Source organism: Cryptomeria japonica, chromosome 7, assembly GCF_030272615.1.
Source record: "Cryptomeria japonica chromosome 7, Sugi_1.0, whole genome shotgun sequence".
Classification (NCBI taxonomy): Eukaryota; Viridiplantae; Streptophyta; class Pinopsida; order Cupressales; family Cupressaceae; genus Cryptomeria; species Cryptomeria japonica.
In genome coordinates, this window is record NC_081411.1 from 194399733 (window position 1) to 194419703 (window position 19971).

General features: G+C 35.7%; 1 protein-coding gene across 3 annotated transcripts; it reads right to left on the reverse strand.

Annotated features, from left to right (window-relative positions):
- Positions 1–16829: 16829 nt before the first annotated feature.
- LOC131056399 (GEM-like protein 5) lies at positions 16830–19741 on the reverse strand. 3 transcript variants are annotated; one of them, XM_057990770.2, is made up of 4 exons: positions 19137–19741; positions 18104–18184; positions 17719–17993; positions 16830–17272 (listed from the first exon to the last, which is right to left on the reverse strand). In XM_057990770.2, the coding sequence occupies exons 1-4, from the start codon at positions 19585–19587 to the stop codon at positions 17099–17101; spliced, it is 981 nt and encodes a 326-aa protein (XP_057846753.1). In that variant the 5' UTR covers positions 19588–19741; the 3' UTR covers positions 16830–17098. The 3 variants fall into 3 exon arrangements, with proteins under 3 accessions (XP_057846753.1, XP_057846754.1, XP_057846752.1); XM_057990771.2 differs by having other exon boundaries at positions 19167–19740; XM_057990769.2 differs by having other exon boundaries at positions 19134–19739.
- Positions 19742–19971: the final 230 nt, after the last annotated feature.

Sequence of the window (19971 nt, forward strand, 5' to 3'; positions counted from 1 at the left end):
GGTTAGATCATTTTGATATATCATGTGAATAGGTATAATGAAGGAAATAGTGAAGGAGATGAGAAATATATGAGAGAGATTATGTATGTGAGGATATTTATGTATGAGATATTCCGGTAAGGGTTTAGGGTTTCAAACTGGAACAGACAGAGCCTAACTAGAACTGTATTCAGGCATAGAAGATGTTATCTTTGCAGTTCAATCATTTCTTTGGATCGTAGTCTATATTTGTATGTAGGACCAGTGAGGATCCTTTTGTGAATGAGCAGTGTACTCTAGGCTGTAAGCCTTCCTACAAGTGCAGGCCCCTATATTTTGTAATATCTTTTCATATGGCTAGTGGATTGATATTGTGGGTCACAAATCCCACTGTGGTTTTTCCTCTTTGAGGTTTTCCACATATAATTATGTGTGTTATGGTATTCATTTATGTGATTGACTTATTGGTTTCTTTACTTCTTTCAATTCTATATGTACCGGTATACCGGTTGGTGTATGCAAGTTTTAATAAGGTTAAAATTGGTTATTCTAGTAGAACACTGATTCACCCCCCCTCTCAGTGTTCTTGGATTCCAACAATCACTTGTGTTATTGAGATGGCATTTTTCAAGAATAATATTAGTGGTTGATACATTTTGCTATCGAGGTCTCTTCGACTAGTTCACTTGAGGTCTTGTTTTTTGGTTTTTTAGCCTTTTTGTGTGTGTCTTTTGCCTTTTGCCTTTGTTTATCTTTTTTTGCCTTTTGTTTGTCTTTCATTTCCTTTTTGTCTTGTTTTGTGTGCCCTTGCATGTGTTTGAGTGAGTTAAGTTCCTAAGATTGGGGGCTTGGTTTCTCAAAATTAGTGATGTCTTATACTCCTAGTTGTTCCTTTCTTCCATCTCTTTCATCTCTCTTTCATCTACTTTACCACAATTATTTGCATAGGCTCATACTCCTATTAAAGTGGGGGCTAAATGTAGCATTGTAAATTGTCATCGGGCTAATTTATACCTCATGCTTGTGCCCCTACTTTAGCGTGTCTCTCTCTCATCTCCTATATAGGTCCATTCAGTGCCTTAACTCTAGATTTTATACCATATGTACACCTACCAAATGACTCTTTCAAGGTGTATCCTCTTCTCTGGGCCTAAATTTGGGTCCTTGATTGAGGATGACTAAGGCACTAGCACCCTGAGTGGTCCCCTTCAATGGGGCCCAATTTTCAAGAGAAGGATCAGACCTATCTCTCCAACGAGAAATGAAATTGGTGGCTTTATATGACCATTGGAGGTCGGAAAATCCATAAATTGACCTAGGATTTTATATATAAAGACATTTGATCAACTTAATTTCATCCAAACATCATAAGTATTCATCTACATTTGACCTAAAGCATTGAAGTATTCATCATCAAAAAAATTTAGATGTCTTCAAGGCTGCAAACTCTTCATTCAACTATTGTGGAGCAAAATTACATCATTCATATGCAAGCATGTGTGTGATTAGGGTTTTGTCATATTCATGCCATTTCATACAACATGTATGATTACATTTGAAAGAAAAAAAGCATTGTTATTAGTCATTACAAATCTTAGGTATATCTTTCCATTATTTATTTCAATATTTGTAATATTTCATTCAAGGTCAATTCCTAAACCGGGGTTTGACTTAGGCAAACCCCTATTTCCAACCTATTTCCACTTTAGACTGTGTGTAGGAAGAAGGTATGAAGCTATGATCTTTAGGATTATCTTTATTTATAGTAATGAATAGATTCCTCTTTAGATAGTGAAAAGTGCGGAGGACCGGTGATATGGGCATACCGGTCCCAACATTTCAAGAGCTTCTTCTGGAAACAAATCCAAATATACTTACATTGCTCAAATCTAGGTTTGTGACTCAATCTGGTGACTATAGCTCACTATTAACGCATAATTACTTCAATTTTAGCACATATACCCTAATTTCAGCATTTTACAACTCAACTTAAAGAGGATAATCAATTCAAATCTAGTAAATGTGATAAGGATTCCCAACGCTATCCTCACTAATTTGTGACTAGATCTATCAGGTTTACAACTCTTTTAATGTAATGGTCCCTAAGTAAAAATTAGTAGTTTTCATATATCTAATTGCGGAAAACCTAATTTTTCCAACCTTACAACATCATGTATTCAACATGGATGTAAACCTCTCAAATAAGGAAGATCAAACTAAGTCCATTTGTCATATCAAGAAATCATCCCAATGAAAGATATTTTTCTTGTTTCTCCTTCTCATATAATTGAGATCACAAATCCATCTTATATTGCATCATCAGAGTTTAGAGATGCTTCTTTGAGATATTCTAAATATTATTTGTAGTAGGTAAGTCTTAATCTTTCAAATTCATCTTTGTGGGATGATTTCTTGGTAAATATTCAAACTTGTTTATAATAGAGTTTAACATTTTAGATTTGGAGAATAAATTTGTGGAGTTATTCCTTCTCTTTGATGATAGCCGCATCATTGATATTATCACACCATCTTTTTGTTTGGCTATTTTTTGAAATCAGTTACCACTTGATCCCGGTTTGTCACCTTCACCATTGATTAGACATGCATTTTATTTTGAATGTGGCATCGTCATCTACCAAGGACATGGAGACACATGAGAAAATTTTAAACACAATCTTTATACATCTATATTCTTCTTCCTACCAATTCTTATTTAAAATAGGAAGAATTCCTACTATGTATTGGATCATGTTTCTTCTTTGTAGGCATTAGATCAAAGTTTGTCCTCAATCACACACCATTTTTGCAAGAGATTACACTTTGTAGAGAGACTACATATACTCTCTCTTTCTTTCTTGTGTGGGGAGAATTGATTGTATACTTGTGATGGAGCTCATCCTTGGGAGATCTTGAGTCCTACATCCACCACTTTCTTTTGTTTATTTTTATATTTTGTCTCCTAGGGAGATAATTTGTGTCTTGCTAGGTTTTCTCCTTTTCTCTATTTGTGAGAATTCAATTGTAAATGGGCACCTAACATGGCCTAGTGGTTAGTACCCATCATCATCTTTGCATCATGCATTCATTTATATGCTACCTAAGTTGCATGTAATGGGGGCTTTTAGTGTCAATTGTAGGGTATTTCCTACCCAATTTTCCTTTTTTGGTGTGAACAAGGTACATTATCTAGTAGTTCCTGTTAGAGTAATTGGCTTTTTACTTGATTAATTAAACAATATTTGTTTAATTCTTTAATTTCCCTATTATCTTTTACACTTAAGCTAACATTAGGTGCATAATAATTAATTCTTTTATTAATTATTATGTGCAAGCCTAGGGTTTTCCCTTTTAGGGTTTCTTGACCTATTAAAGGTCAATTTTCTTTTCTTTGTATTTTTTTTATGTCATTACACATTTTGGTGAATATTGAGCTCTCCTCTTTTGAGCATATTATCCTGTGTTTTGTTCTTCAGATTGTTTTCTTCATTCATTCTCCTTGTGAAAGATTGTTTTAGCTTGTAGAAGATCTTTAGGCTCCTGTGGTGTTGTGTTCCTCAACTCCAACATGGTATCAGATCTCAGATTTGCAGCTATCTGTTCCTGTTTTTGAGAACTTTTGCATTGGAAGCAGATCTAGGGTTTCAGGCAATTTTTTTGTGTGCTTAGAGATAGGCCTTTTTTCTAAGCACTTTGGGCCTAAACAGACCTCACCATCATGCTCGAAATGCCCAAAAACCCCTATAGTCATATAAAATTTGCCTAGTTTTGAATACTGAGCATCTAGGGGTGAATTTTTTCTCCAAAACCAGGTCGTACGGCTCTGGCATGCAAATCGAGAAAAAAATTCAAAAAAAAAAATTTTGCCTTTTTACGGCATGTAGGCCGGATTTTTTATTTTTTTATTTTTTTTAAATAAAATTTAAAAAAACACAAAAAGGCATTGAAAAAGTTTTTTACAATTTTTGGGGTGTGAGTTTCTGCGCGGTACCAAACCCGACAGTCCGACCGACATACGGCCTATCGGACCTGTCAGTCCGGCCCCGTCGACCCTCACCGTTGGCAACCTCCTATGGCCACCACCGGCCCCTCCGGAACCCACTGCCGGCAACCTCCTTCGGCCCCACCAGCCCTCTAGTCACAGCCACCGGCGAAGTTTGCCACCTCCTCCTGGCCCGGCCACCACCACCGCTGCCATCCTGCCACCTCCTCCTGGCTCCTCCACCGGACCTCCACCCTCTAGCCTTTTTCAGGGGGGGTTCATTTTTTGGCCCTATCTTGAGCATCTGGAGTCAGTTTTTGGCAAACGAATAGGTGTCAGAAAGTTGGTTTCGAGACGAACGTCGTGAAGTTGGAGTTTTTTTCTGCACTTTTGGGGCTGTAGATTGTGCAAACGGACTCCGTTTTTCAAAAATGAATAGGCGTTGGAAAGCTCTCAACATGCTCTATTTAGATTTGTGATATTTTTTCTTAGAATTTTCATTAGGTACATGAGATATCAGATTTTTCACTCTGGCTCTAGTAAGACAGTTGAGTTCTCACCACATGATGTGGTTATTTGGGACCTCCATGACCCTGATTTGGCTGTGGCTACTGGGAGTTTTAATACTGCATCTCATCTCTATAGATTTGATGACTTTGAGCCCCCTTCAGGTATAGGTTCATCTCTTATAGCACATGCAAATTCAGTGAGTCAGCTTTGGCATGAGTGCTTGGGCCATGTCAATTACAGATATCTTCAGTTGATGAGTACATAGGCACTTGTTCTTGGGCTCCCACAAATTTCCTGCACTAATGGTGTTTGTCATGGTTGTGTGCTTGGCAAACATCACTGAGATCCCTTTCCGAAGGGACGAGCCTCCCATGCTTTGGCACCCTTGGAGCTGATTCACAATGATCTCTTGTCATTTCCCACTCCTTCTTTTTCTAGGACCAAGTATGTGCTCACTTTTATTGATGACTTCTCCAGATGCACATGGATGTACTTTCTTAAGTACAAGTCTGATGTCTTTGATTCATTTCGAATCTTCAAGACATTTTTAGAGAAGCAATCTAGCTATTCTATTCGGCGGATAGGTACAGATAATGGGGGGGAGTATGTGAATCAGGCTTTCAGAGATTTTTGCACTGAGCATGGTTTGCAACATCAGTTTACTATTCCCTACACCCCTTATCAGAATGGTGTCACTGAGTGCAAGAACGAAACTTTATGGGAGATGGTGAATTGTATAATTCAGTCCAAGTCCATGGATTCATCTTTTTGGGCTGAGGTAGTCAATTGTGCCAACTATATTTAGAATCAGATGCCTCACAAGGCGATTCGACATATGGCTCCTGAGGAGGCTTGGTCTCATTACAAGCCTGATGTTTCTTTTTTCTGAGTGTTTGGTAGTGAGGCATGGGCTTTTATTCCTGATGCTCAGAGGAAAGCCATGGAGTGGAAGAGTCGACCCCTCATTTTTGTTGGCTACTGTGAGGATGTTAAGGTGTACAGGTTGTTTGATCCTGATTCTAGAGAGGTCATGTTTTGTCGGGATGTTCAGTTTGATACCTCAACTCCAATGTCTACTCCTCTACCTACTCCTTCCACTGCATCTCTTCAGGATCTTTTTTCTGATGATTCTGATTATGGTGTTGATGATCCACCATCCCCACCTCCCCCTACTCCACCTCAGATGCCCAAGTGGGCTCGCCTTACTATTGAGGCGTTAGGTCCTATGGTCAGTGATCCTTCAAATACTCGTCACACTCGTTCTCATACTGTGGGTTATAGTATTTTGAGTCATGCTATTTCAGATAATCCTCAAAAGTTTTCAGAGGCTACTGGACACCCTGAGTGGGATTGTGCTATGGAGGAGGAGTATTCTTCATTGATGAGGAATCATACTTGGGATATGTGTCCTCTTCCTAAGGGCAGAAAGATGGTTAGATGTCGTTGGTTGTATCGCACTAATCAGAGTGCTATTCATATTTCCCACAACTCGATAGAGCATCAGCGAATGAAGTACATTGAGCTTCACATGCATTTCATCCGCCAATTGATTCAGGATGGGGTTCCCATTTTGGAGTACATTCTATCGAGCAGGTTATAGACATCTTCACGAAACCTTTTGCATCGCCGCGCTATCTTCAGTTGTACTCTATGCTTGGGGTGAAGGTGATAGTTTTGATACTTAATATAAGTACACATCCAATAGCCAACAAGATGAGAGGGGGGGGGGTGAATCATACAAACCTATTCATCCATAAAAACATCAGATTCAACCTCGGTAACATATATCAGTCATATAATCAAAAACTGTCAAACATGCAAACTCAAAAGCATATGAACAATATAAACCTCAAAACACCAGATTTAACGTAGAAACCCAAATAGGGAAAAACCACTGTGGGATTTCTAGAGTATGCTCGGTTAAAAGCCAATCCTGTTAAAGATTACAAAACACATTGCTAGATGTGACCCAGTTAAGGGATTTCCCTCAGATCTGTTAGGATCTTCACTTTGTTAGAAGTGACCTTGTCAAAGGATTTCAAACACTCATTCAGAATGTCACCTTGTTAGAGGATTTACATATAAGACTGTTAAGTCCACTCGGTTAAGAGATTTCCTGTCACTTTCACAAAATAACAGTAATACAATCTGTCTGCAACTTCACATCTAAAATGCTAAAGCAGATTCCTATTTGTTCAATACAATCTAGACATAGAACTAATCTTGTCTATCTGATGGGATCAATACTTTGTTATTCTAACAGGTCTTCAAGCTTCTGTGCTCGGTAATCACTATGTAGCATCCCTGTGCATACACTTGCCCGCATACATTGTTTATCAACAGTTCCTTATTTATAAACAATCTTCTAACTGCTTAATGTCCTTGATCACATTTCCCATGATCAATCATAGCCATCAGATCTTCAATCTTGTCTAGGTTCATTGTATCTTTTAATATGAAAACATTTTCCCCTACCTCGGAACTTGCACATTCACCTTGGAACTTGTGTTAGAGTAATGTGGTTCAATCTGAGTTGTAGATCTTCTTGTCGACTTTCCATTGCCTTAGATTTGTTAACAAACTTCTTCCACAACTTGCCAATCATTGATCCGCTCCAACTCATCATCTTCTTTCATTAAATATCACATGTAAACATTTAATGTATTATGTTATAGCTCGGTTACAACTCAGTGAATACTAAACTTTACTCGGTAGACATTCTGTCTTCATTAACCGACTGTGATAACCTTGGGGTTTACCGAATAGGTTCCTTAGGGTTTACTGACTAGGTTCTTTGCCTGATATCATAGTGTAGTATAAACCTTTACATTTTACAGCATATGTATGATGTTAAAACAATCTAAAACATCAAGATCTCATCATTGTCCGACTCGGTAGAGTTGGCCATTGAATAACTTATCCCCTTATTCATCATATTCTTTCCTGTGTCTTTATCGACTTATTTATAATCTTCATATCATATTTCTTAAGATATGGCAACATTATATTGAATTAGCAACAATCTCCCCCTTTGGCATTGATGGCAAAACCAATTGATTTGACCTTTAAAAGATTCGGATTGCTGTGAGTCTGAAATGTTGAAATGCTCTCCCCCATACATTAGACTCTCTTCTATTTTCAGTCTTTATTTCAATCTGTAGTCTTCTCTCAGTCTTCTCAGGTCTTCTCCTCCTTTGGTCTTCTCCCCCTGGGTAGGTATTCTCCCCCTAGTAGTCTTCTCCCCCTTTGACAACAATGTCAAAAAGAAAAGAACTAAAACATAATTTGTTTTTGTAAGAAGTTATTTCCTGCTGTTGTGTATCAACTGAGTCTCGGTCAGAGCATTTGTTTACAATTCATGTTCCCTGTATCATTTCCTATATTATTCCAGTACACTTTCAGAAAAACATTCAAAAGTGTATCACTCCAGCATCAACTCCCAAAAGATATTCAATAGAGTCATCGAAGTGATGCTTTCACCGATCTCGGTCAGTGAGTAAACGATAGGGGTAGGACCCCTAACTTACTTCTGAGATATTCAAAAGTGTCCTTTGGTAGTGGTTTGGTGAAGATATTAGCTATTTGTTCCTTTGTGTTAACATATTCCAACACCACTTTCTTTTCTTGAGCTTCTTCTCTAAGATAATGATATTTGATAGATATGTGCTTTGTCTTAGAGTGCATAACAGGGTTCTTTGAAATATTAATGGCACTAGTATTGTCACAGAATATAGTTATTGGCTCGGTAACTTTCTCATTTATACCTTCCAACAATTGTTTGATCCATGCAATGTTGGTACAATTCAGTGCTGTAGCAACATATTTAGCTTCGGCTATTGACTGAGAAACACATCCTTGTTTCTTGCTAAGCCAACTCACTAGTCTTTCTCCTAAGAAGAAAGCTCCTCCACTTGTGCTTTTTCTGTCATCAATTTTGCCTACCCAATCAACATCAGTATAAACTTTTAAATCAAAATTATTTCCTTTCTGATATACTAAGCCATAATCTTCAGTGCCTTTCAAGTATCTGAAAATTCTTTTGATTGTTGTCATGTGTATTTCTTTAGGATATGCTGAGAATCTTGCAACAATACCTATTGTATGTGCTATATCTGGCTTGCTATGAACAACATATTGTAGTTTTCCAATCATGGATCGGTAGAGTGTCTCATCAACAGATGCAGATTCATCATTTTTTGATGGTTTGTAGTTTGTAGTCATAGAAGTACTTACTGGCTTTGAATCCTCCATTCCAAATTTCTTCAAGATTTCCTTTATGTATTTGGATTGAGTAATGAAAATCTCATTTTTCATTTGCAGTATACGTAAGTCTATAAAATACTTTATCTCACCGATTAATGACATCTCAAATTCTTTGCTCATTTCATTTCCAAAGTTCTTGCATAAAGAGTCATTTCCACAAAATATAATATCATCAACAAATATGGCTGAGATTAGTATTCCATTTTCATCATTCTTCATGTACATGTTGTTGTTCTCACTTGTCCTTATAAAACCAATCTTAATCAAATAAGAGTGCAATCTTTCATACCATGCTCTAGGTGCTTGTTTCAGACCATATAAATCTTTGTTCAATTTACATACCTGATCTTTATTGTTGTCTTCAACAAATCCTTCAGGTTGTTCAATGAAAACTTCTTCTAATATTCCATTCAGAAATGCAGATTTGACATCCATTTGATATACCTTGAAGTTTTTGAAAGCAGCATATGCCAACAATGTTCTAACTCCTTCAAGTCTGGCAACAGGTGCAAAAGTCTCACCATAATCAATTCCTTCTTCTTGGGCATAACCTTTGCAAACCAATCTTGCTTTGTTCCGGATGACCTCACCTTTCTCATTTAGCTTGTTTCTAAAGATCCACTTTGTACCGATTACATTCTTGTCCTTCGGTCTTGGGACCAGTGTCCATGTGTCATTCTTCTTGATTTGATCAATCTCTTCAGTCATAGCATTTATCCAATCTTCATTGTTAAATGCCTCTTTCACTATTCTCGGTTCAAATTCAGATATCAAGCATGTGTTCTGTCTCAGTTTGTTCCTTGTCATCACTAGATCATCCTTATCTCCTATAATCTGACTTAGTGCATGGTGTCTTCGGACATATTTGGCTAATACAGGCTTGGTAGGCTCTGTATGATCCTCTTCATCACTCGATAACTGGATATCTTCCTCATTTCCTTCAACAGTTATCTCGGTAGGACTTCTCGGTTGCACATAGACAAATTCATCATAGTCTTCTAGTTCTTTAGAATTTCCTTCATCAGTTCTTTCTACAAATTCATCAATTTTCACATTTGCACTTTCTACTATTTTGTTAGATGATTTGATTAGACATTTAAATGCTTTGCTTCTAGAAGAATATCCTAGAAATGTTCCTTCTTCACTTTTCTGATCAAACTTGCCATTTCTATCATCTTTATGAACATAGCATTTACTTCCAAAGATCTTAAAATAACTTACATTAGGTTTCTTGCCATACCAAATTTCATAAGGTGTCTTCAAGGTACCTTTTTTTCAATTGAACTCGGTTCAAGGTGTAAACAGCTGTGCTTATTGCTTCTCTCCAAAATGTTTGTGAAACCTTTTTCTCAATCATCAGTGTTCTAGCACAATCCACAATAGATCTATTTCTTCTTTCAGCTATTCCATTCTATTGTGGAGTTCTCGGTGCAAAGACTTGTCTTTTAATACCATGATCATTACAAAATAGGTTGAAATCATCAGATGTGAAATCTCCTCCTCTATCTGATCTAAGACATTTCAGTTGTCTTCCTGTTTAATTTTCAACTCTAGCCTTGTACCACTTAAACATTTGAAAAGATTCTGATTTTTCTTTTAAAAACATTACTGACATCATCCTTGAATAATCATCCACAAATAATATGAAATACTTATCACCATAATAACTTTGAACTTTCATAGGACCACAAAGATCAGTGTGCACAAGATCTAAAATTCCCTTAGAAGTGTAGGACTTACTTGTAAAGATGGATCTTGTCATCTTACCCATTTGGCATCCTCGACACATAGCATTCTCAAGTTTTTCAAGACTCGGTAGACCTCTTACTCTGTGTTTCTTACTTATCTTGATCAGATTATCAAAATTAACATGACAAAACCTTTTATGCCATAACCAGGTGTTATCAATCTTTGCATGCAAACACTTGTTGTGAGTAGAGTCAAGGTGAAATGTATTACCTTTTGTTTGTGTCCCGGTAGCAGCTAACTTTCCATTCTTGTCATGAACTTTGACAATTCCTTTCTGAAATTGTATTTGGTAACCTGTGTTGTTTAGCTGTGCTACACTCAACAAATTGTATTTCAAACCTTCAACCTAATAAACATCATTGCATCTTGCATTATCAAGAAGTGTTATGGATTCTTTACCTCTTACCGGACATGGTGCATCATTACCAAATCTAACATAGCCTCCATCATAATCTTCTAACATAACAAACTTGTGTTTATCTCTTGTCATATGATGTGAGCATCCACTATCTATAATCCAAGAATCATTAGTGTTTATGTGAGATATTAGGGCTTTTTCTTCATACCTTTCTTCATCTGATCCATCCTTGATAGCCACATAAACAACTTCCTCTGTATCAGTCTCATCTGATTTATCATCTTCAGATTCCTCATTAGCAATTAAGCAGGTCTTTCTATCTCTTCTTCTGAAGTCTCGGTGTCCTCTGTAATGATTATCTTTCTGTCTGTCATCTCAGTAATCTCTCTTTTCAGTGAAATCTTTGTCAGGACAGTTAGAAGCCATATGTCCAATCTTATCACAATTGAAACATTTCAAGGGTAGTTTTCCTTTATACTTACCTTTGCCTCTTGGTAACCTTTTGACCAATAGTGCTTCAAATTCTTCTTGCTTTCTGATTTCTTCATACAGTTTGTGTACCTCCTCCATGTTCTTCCGAAATCTTTCACTTGCTCCACTGTGATCTCCTTCAGAGTACTTATACTTTCTTTCATTGTAATCATTAGATTCATTCAGATGAAAAGAACTAAATGCAGATTCAACTTTATTTACTGATGACCCACTGTTATCAAAATTACTTAACTCAAATGCATGTAGCTTACCAATAGTAGCATCCAAGGAAACTGGCATATTAGGTACAGACCTCAATTCATTGATTGCAGATACTCTGATTGCATAGACAGGTAGAAGGGTTCTTAACAACTTACTTGTCACATCCTTTTCTTCAATAGTTCCTCTTGCTCCTTTGATTTGATTTACAATCTCCTTTAGTCTTGTACTGTACTAGGTTATGTTCTCACCTTCATTCATCCTCATAGATTCAAGTTGTCCTCTTAGACTATCAACTTTTGCTCTTTGAACATGTTCATCTCCTCCATATACAGATATGAGCTTAGTCCACATTGCCTATGCATCAGTGCATCCTTCTAGATCATTAAACTCTCAATCAGTCAATGCAGATGTTATTTCAATCATTGCTTGAATGTGTTCTTGCTTTGCCTTTATCTCTTCCATAGTCAATGGATAGGTGCTTGGTGTAACAAAATTATTCTTGAGTTAATATAAAGCATATTCTCCAACTCCTGATAGATGTAGCTTCATCCTTTTCTACCATGTAGAGAAACTTGACTTGTTCAACTTAGGTGCATCCCTCTTATACATCTTTGGATCTTTAACTCAAGTGCCTTTAAACTTTCCTTTCGGAGTCCAATGCTCTGATACCAATTGATAGTTCTGATACTTAATATAAGTACAGATCCAATAGCCAACAAGATGAGAGGGGAGGGGGGGGGGTGAATCATACAAACTTATTCATCCATAAAAACATCAAATTCAACCTCGGTAACATATATTAGTCATATAATAAAAAACTGTCAAACATGCAAACTCAAAAGCATATGAACAATATAAACCTCATAACACCAGATTTAACGTGGAAACCCAAATAGGGAAAAACCACTGTGGGATTTCGGACCCACTAAGAAATATACTCTTCTAGAGTATGCTCGGTTAAAAGCCAATCCTGTTAAAGATTACAAAACACATTGCTAGATGTGACCTAGTTAAGGGATTCCCTCAAATCTGTTAGGATCTTCACTTTGTTTGAAGTGACCTTGTCAAAGGATGTCAAACACTCATTTAGAATGTCACCTTGTTAGAGGATTTACATATAAGACTGTTAAGTCCACTCAGTTAAGAGATTTCCTGTCACTTTCACAAAATAACAGTAATACAATCTGTCTGCAACTTCACATCTAAAATGCTAAAGCAGATTCCTATTTGTTCAATACAATCTAGACATAGAACTAATCTTGTCTATTTTTTGGGCATCAATACTCTGTTATTCTAATAGGTATTCAAGCTTCTATGCTCGGTAATCACTATGTAGCATCCTTGTGCATACACTTGCCCACATACATTGTTTATCAACAGTTCCTTATTTATAAACAATCTTCTAACTACTTAATCTCCTTGATCACATTTCCCATGATCAATCATAGCCATCAGATCTTCAATCTTGTCCAGGTTCATTGTATCTTTTGATCTGAAAACGTTTTCCCCTACCTCGAAACTTGCACATTCACCTTGGAACTTGTGCTAGGGTAATGCGGTTCAATCTGAGCTGTAGATCTTCTTGCCGACTTTCCATTGCCTTAGATTTGTTAACAAACTTCTTCCATGGCTTGCCAATCATTGATCCGCTCCATCTCATCAGCTTCTTTCATTAAATATCACATGTAAACATTTAATGCATTCTGTTATAGCTCAGTTACAACTCGGTGAATACTAAACTTTACTCGGTAGACATTCTATCTTCATTAACCAACTGCGATAACCGTAGGGTTTACCAACTAGGTTTCTTAGGGTTTAGCGACTAGGTTCTTTGCCTGATATCATAGTGTAGTATTAACCTTTACATTTTACAACATATGTATGATGTTAAAACAATCTAAAACATCAAGATCTCATCATTGTCTGACTCAGTAGAGTTGCCCATTGAATAACTTATCCCCTTATTCATCATATTCTTTCCTGTGTCTTTACCGACTTCTTTATAATCTTCATATCATATTTCTTAAGATATGGCAACATCATACTGAATTAGAAAATCAATTTCTTGACATCAATAACAAAATAATAATATCAAGATAGTAAAACATCTTTAATCAGTTGTGTCCATAATCATCAACAACCTTCTCATTATCCTTGTAATATTTCCAACAGAAGGAAGTTGTCCTTGGGGGGACTTTATGAGGCCTTTCTTCCTTCTTTTTCTTTTAGCATGTTCTTTTATCTCTTTTTGGAGAGGAGTTTTTTCCCACTGGGTTTTCTCCTTTGTCTCTGTTTCATAGAGATTTCATTGTATTTGGGTACCTGATTAGGCCTTGTTGCTGGGACCCATCTTTCCTACTTTCAGTAGTTGTTCTAGGTTTTAGCTTCTCCCTAAGTCTAGCTTAAGGGGGGGTGTTAGAGTAATTGGGTTTTTACTTGATTAATTAAACAATATTTGTTTAATTCTTTAAGTTCCCTATTATCTTTTAACTTAAGCTAACATTAGGTGCATAATAATTAATTCTTTTATTAATTATTATGTGCAAGCCTAGGGTTTTCCCTTTTAGGGTTTCTTGATCTATTAAAGGTCAATTTTCTTTTCTTTGTATTTTTTTTATGTCATTACACATTTTGGTGAATATTGAGCTCTCCTCTTTTGAGCATATTTTCTTGTGTTTTGTTCTTCAGATTGTTTTGCTTCATTGCTTCTCCTTGTGACAGATTGTTTTAGCTTGCAGAAGATCTTTAGGCTCCTGTGGTGTTGTGTTCCTCAACTCCAACAGTTCTTAGGTAAGCCATTTTCACACATGTTCACACGTTAAGTTTACAAAAGGGATCTAGGAATCTTTTTAGAAGTCTCTCAGTTGTCATTTTGTCCTATCTTATAATTAGTTGTCTCATTTCATAGGATTAAGAAACTTGTCATAACCTTATCTAATACTATCTTTCAGCCTTCCCTATGTAAGAAAGGTATTATATGTAGATTTTATCCATCTTTGATAAAGAAATATTGAATGAATTCATTATGCCCATAACCAAACAATTTTCTCTTACTTCTCTCTTATTGAGGGCATCTTTTGGTTTTGTAGGTGATCTTAATGTAGGAGTAGATAGGTGACTCCTCAACATCCCTAGGGATTCTTGCTAGACAAAATAGCTTCCACAAGAGAGAATGACAAGATAAATTTCTTAATAATGCATTATTTGATAATGGTTGAATATGAATACAAATGTACAATAGGCCATACTTATATAGGCAAGGTATGAGGTAGGATCACACAATATGTTGACATGTCTCTTAATCCTATGCAATGAGACAACTACCCTTGATACAAATACCAAATGCAGCCTAGATAACCAAAAGTAAATAATGAGGCATGGCCCCGTTATAAGGAACTTATAGAATGCCACCTAGGATATAAGGGTAACTAACTTAGGATAATGACACCTAACTTAAGGTGAAAGATAGAACCTGAGTAAACTTTACATGTGAATAGGTTTCCACTAATAACTAGATAGGAAATACCCTCATTGACAATAACACTTGAGAGTTTGAGTCCATTCTAGTGACTCTAACATTTTTAAACCAAACACATGTCTCTAATATTTCCATATGTATGGTTTTAAGAAAAATTCTTTGGAGGGCTAGACTTATGGGTGGAATTTAATCTACCTTTATATTTTACCCTATCCACATCCTTTATAAACAAAATTTTGACCTTGAGAGTCTATATCTTTCATCTCAAGTCAAAACCAAGAACACAATCACAATTCCTCATATATATACCAATCACCTCATGTTACAATGCCTTAGTGAGAACCTCATCATATATCAAAACCTTGCAACTTCTAAGAAGTTTGCAGTGAAGTTATTCCCTCAAAGAACGAGTAATTATATTCAAGGAAATTAAAGTAAAGAAAACATGCACAACAAGAATGGACAACCAGTTTCCATCTCTAGATAAAATAGAAAGTTGATTTCTTTATTCCTTCTTTTAGGGAATAAAGGTTGTTATCCCTAAATAAAATTTCTCAAAATGTCAAATATGATGGTGATTTTGTTAACAAGGTCAAGGAAATAGTATAGAGAATTACATGCATGGTTAAATTGTAACCAACTTAAAGAATCAGTTTATAGAATTTGAGAGAAGAGGTTAAGAATAAGAAAATTCTCATTTTCTCCATCCTTTCAAACCATGGAGAAAGCCTAAATATTTTTCTGATGGGATCTTATCTAGATTATTTAAGAACACAAGAGTCTTGTAGAACTATAAGGGGAAGTTATCAAATTATATGGGCTATGGGATCCTTACTCAACTCAAAACTAGGTATCACTCCAACAAGGATACATTGTGGCCAAATGGAAGAAGAGGGAAAGAAAGCCCATACTAAGCAACGTGAAGGGTCACACCTTGAACATCCTTCCCACAAGATAGGAAGATATGAAGGACTTATAAGAAGGGGCATGTGGGAAGAGAGATAACAAGAGGGGGCATAGGCTAGTCCTTCAAAGACTACTCGATCGTCTAGGAGACCTAAGGGGAAGAATCTCACAAATGATCTTGAGAGAGGAAATCATGTCAAGGATCATCCTTAGGATTGCAATCATAAAATCATAAACGATAATTTTACAAAAAAATTCAATTCCATTATGGAGCCTACAAAAGATCTAAACTTAAGTTAAATGATATTTGACTTTTCAAAGGCATGATGTGACATTGCACTTCAACTTCTTTGTTAATTTTAACTAAGTAGGCTCAAAGAATAGTGTTATAATCATTCGGAATTTTTTCAATATTACACCTGAACCAAACTCTTAAAAAAGTGAAAGGATGACATGATAACAATTTAAAACTTTTGAATAGTTGAACTAGGTCCTAGGTAATGTGTTCAACTATGATCAAATGACAACCTAAAATTGCTAAAGGAAAAAGGAGAATGTATTAGCTAAAAGTTATATAAATTTATACATTAATATCATAACAAGACTTGGATTGACAATCAAAGATATGTTAGGATACTCTGAGACTTAAAATCTTAAAGATATAAATAGTTAACTTGTAAAAACAAATTGATAAAAAAACATTTTCCATTTTTTATATGTACATAATACATCATAATATTGATATATTGTGCCATTAAAGTGACCATTTATTGGTCAAGAGGGTTCTAAACCAAAAGAAAAAGGAAAAAAAGTACAAAATTTTAAAAAAGTGAGATCACCTGTTCAGTATTGTTTCTTCAGCCCTCGCAACATTTACAGGTCGATGTATTTTCAAATCAAGCCAACCCCACATAGAAATAATTAACTCTAACATATACAATAACAATATGGCAATATACATGGCAGTCTTTTTACATTCCGGTTTTGGGCATTAAACTGCCATACTTACTTAAACTCAACTACACTAGACTGCACTGTACTAGAAGAAGAATTTTCATATTTACTCTTTTAGTCTTGCTAGCACTGTATTTCGTATACTGGAGTAGATACCATAATATACAATATTAGCTGTGTAATTTTTATGCTCACGACTTAAGAAACTGGAATATGTGGTTTATAAGAACTAGTGGACTCTCACAGATTTCCAGAGATATCTCAGAGCCTTTTGATAATTCACAAATCCCATGAACCAAAACTCATGATTATCCACAGTTTCTACTTGTATGTATTTCTCAGCAGGCTTAGCTATATTCTCACATGGAATCACTGCTTTCAGTCTTCCAACAGGTATGACCACCTGCAAAAACCCAATAACAAATCTCAAACTGAGAAAATTAAGAAAACCCAAGATAGATCAGTTATGATAACCATTGAATTCCACCTGCAAGTATTGTGAACATGTTTTAGTAAGCTCATAAGAGTATTTTGATTTAAACAGGTTAAGTCTTTGACTTATTTAGATGGTTCATCTAAATTCACACTAATAAGTGGGTCTATTGTATAAATTTGTGTGATTTTAGATGAACCATCTAAACAAATCAAAAAACTGACCAAAAGAGTTACCCATAAGATGAATAAAATACAATGCCAGTGCACATAATTTAGTAATCATAGAACTAAGTGTAAAACAGATATTAACTTAATAAGAAGTAATGGCTAGTTTTACTGTTATAACCATCTTTAAATACTTTTAAACAAGCCATTTAAAATGATGGTAATTTTGTATAATCCTGTGTTCATTACCCTGTATTCACTCCATCTAGTCCTTCCATCAGAAGTTGTGTAGCGAAGGGGATTGTCACTGCAGAAGGCCAGTTTTTCAGTTGATATGAAGAGTAATCCTGCAACAGGGCCAGTGCTGGTGGACAAATAACAAGAAGAGGTCTTCAAAAGCTTTTCTGAGGGACCAACACTGAAGCTTAGTTTGAATATATTCTCAAGCCCACCTTCTGCCACTATTTTGGCCCCCAAGCTCACCTTTGACCATACTGTTTCAGGCATGCTTCCCCCAAGCTTCACTGTCAGAAGAAACTAAGTAAAATTTATTAATCTTGAATAACCTCTTCTACTAGCAATGATCAATGCTTATGTCTTGGATTTGGAGAAGAATGTATTAGAAATAACCTACTGTGTATCAAAATGTTATCAACCAAAGTCTCAGCATTTTTGCTCCACCTATTCAAGGTGTGAAAGACCCCGTCAATCCTACCTGTGCAAACACATCAAGCCAACTTATGATTATTCAAAAATTTCTTAAGGAATGAATTTCATTGGGTACAACAGGCCAGGTTATGACTGTTAAAATATATTCTGAAGGAATTATTTTGATTGGAATAATGCTGGTTTCAAGTCATTAGGGATTGAGTATCCTAGTAAAGAACATATGAAAGGTATCAAAGAGTAAGAAAAATGTGATATGAGAAAAGGGATGGTTCTTGCTATGTAGAATGTATTTTTATTTTGTTCCCGGCTGAACTGTGCTATGCAATGCCATTGAACTGCCAATAAGCCTCTGTTTGAATTTGCATGCTTAAATTGATATAAAACAAACTAAATTTTTTATATATTATGTATATTAATTTTTATTTTTTTAATAAATTTTCATTTTATCATTTATATAATAATGTTATACATATTGAAAAAAAGATGAGTAAAAGAAGTCATACCCTTAAATTCAAAAAACATAAAACAAAATCACTAAAAGACCAGCTAAAACAGAGAAAAGAGGCAATTCTAGAGAAGAAACTCCTTTCATAGAACCAGGGAAGTTCTGCTTCATGGCCTTAAGGACTGTTATTCTACAAGTCACCAGCATTTCTGACGTACCAATGTGAATTCTTCTCCTAGAAGAGATACTTCCAACATTTATGGATCAAAAGTTATTGTTTAAACTCATGTAATTTCTACAGTTCATAATGTTAGGTTTTTACATTTCTGATTTTGAGCTGTGTGTGATATGTTTCATTATCAATATTTTAGATCATACTATATCATCAAGATGAAAGAAATAATTAGAAAGCAAAAATGAAAAAAACTTATTTGTCTTAGAGGTCTTGCCAGTGAGATTGGGTATAAAATGAAATGAGAATGTGGGTCACAATTTAAAAACTGTGTATAAGAAAGAACTATTTTGAACTGAATTAGAGAAAGCATACTACCACATATAAGCGATTGGAATGCCAGAAAATTACACTTTGCAGATGAATCCCGAGAAACTTCAGTGCCATCCAAAACATAAGGGGATGACGGCACTGTGGGGTTGCTAGAGACTTCCTGCATGGGGGGACTCATATTTCTGCTCTGTGGATTGATATGCCCACTATGACTTCCAATCTCTGCATCTTCATGGGGAGCTTTTGCAGGCTGCAATGGCAGTGGGGCTTTCCATGTAGCTGCAAGCTTATTGTTAGGATTTGCAGAAGGATGTGCTGGGTCACCCATTATATCTGTACCATAATTATTCATAGGAAATACTATTACCATATCAGTACTGCCCTTGTTGCTGATTATAGTTTCTCTCTCTCTTGTTTTGCCATCAATCTGCTTATCTTCATCAGATGGCTGGCTATTGAACCTGACCTTTTTCTGCTGAGATTTGTGATTCAAATCCATAACTCAAAATAATTTATACAGGATTAAGAAAAAGATAAGATCAGAGAACTTCATAACTCTCAATCTGTTAATATCAACAATGGAGAAACAGTGCAAAAAATACCCAATTGTCATTTTTAAATCAGGCATATCTTACACTCCTTAAAATCCTCTCACCCACTCAATCGAATACACATAAAAGTAAATTCTATAAAGTAATTATTAAAGCAATAAGCAACCCATGTGGCATATCTCTGTGGAGAACATGTATACAGTAGGCATAATTCCCACTTGCTGACATGAAATATTTTATTGTTTTTCTCCATTAGAAGCACAAAGTGATGTGTTCAACTGATCCTTCCACCCAAGGTTTTGATATCTTCTTTCTTAAGGAAAGACTATATA

Coding starts and splice junctions, on each gene's coding strand:
- LOC131056399 (XM_057990769.2), bottom strand. CDS start 19,587: ATGGATTTGAATCACAAATCTCAGCAGAAAAAGGTCAGGTTCAATAGC. Junction 17,994..18,103: donor TGATAACATTTTGATACACA/GTAGGTTATTTC, acceptor TTCTTCTGACAG/TGAAGCTTGGGGGAAGCATG. Junction 17,273..17,718: donor CTAGATGGAGTGAATACAGG/GTAATGAACACA, acceptor GGGTTTTTGCAG/GTGGTCATACCTGTTGGAAG.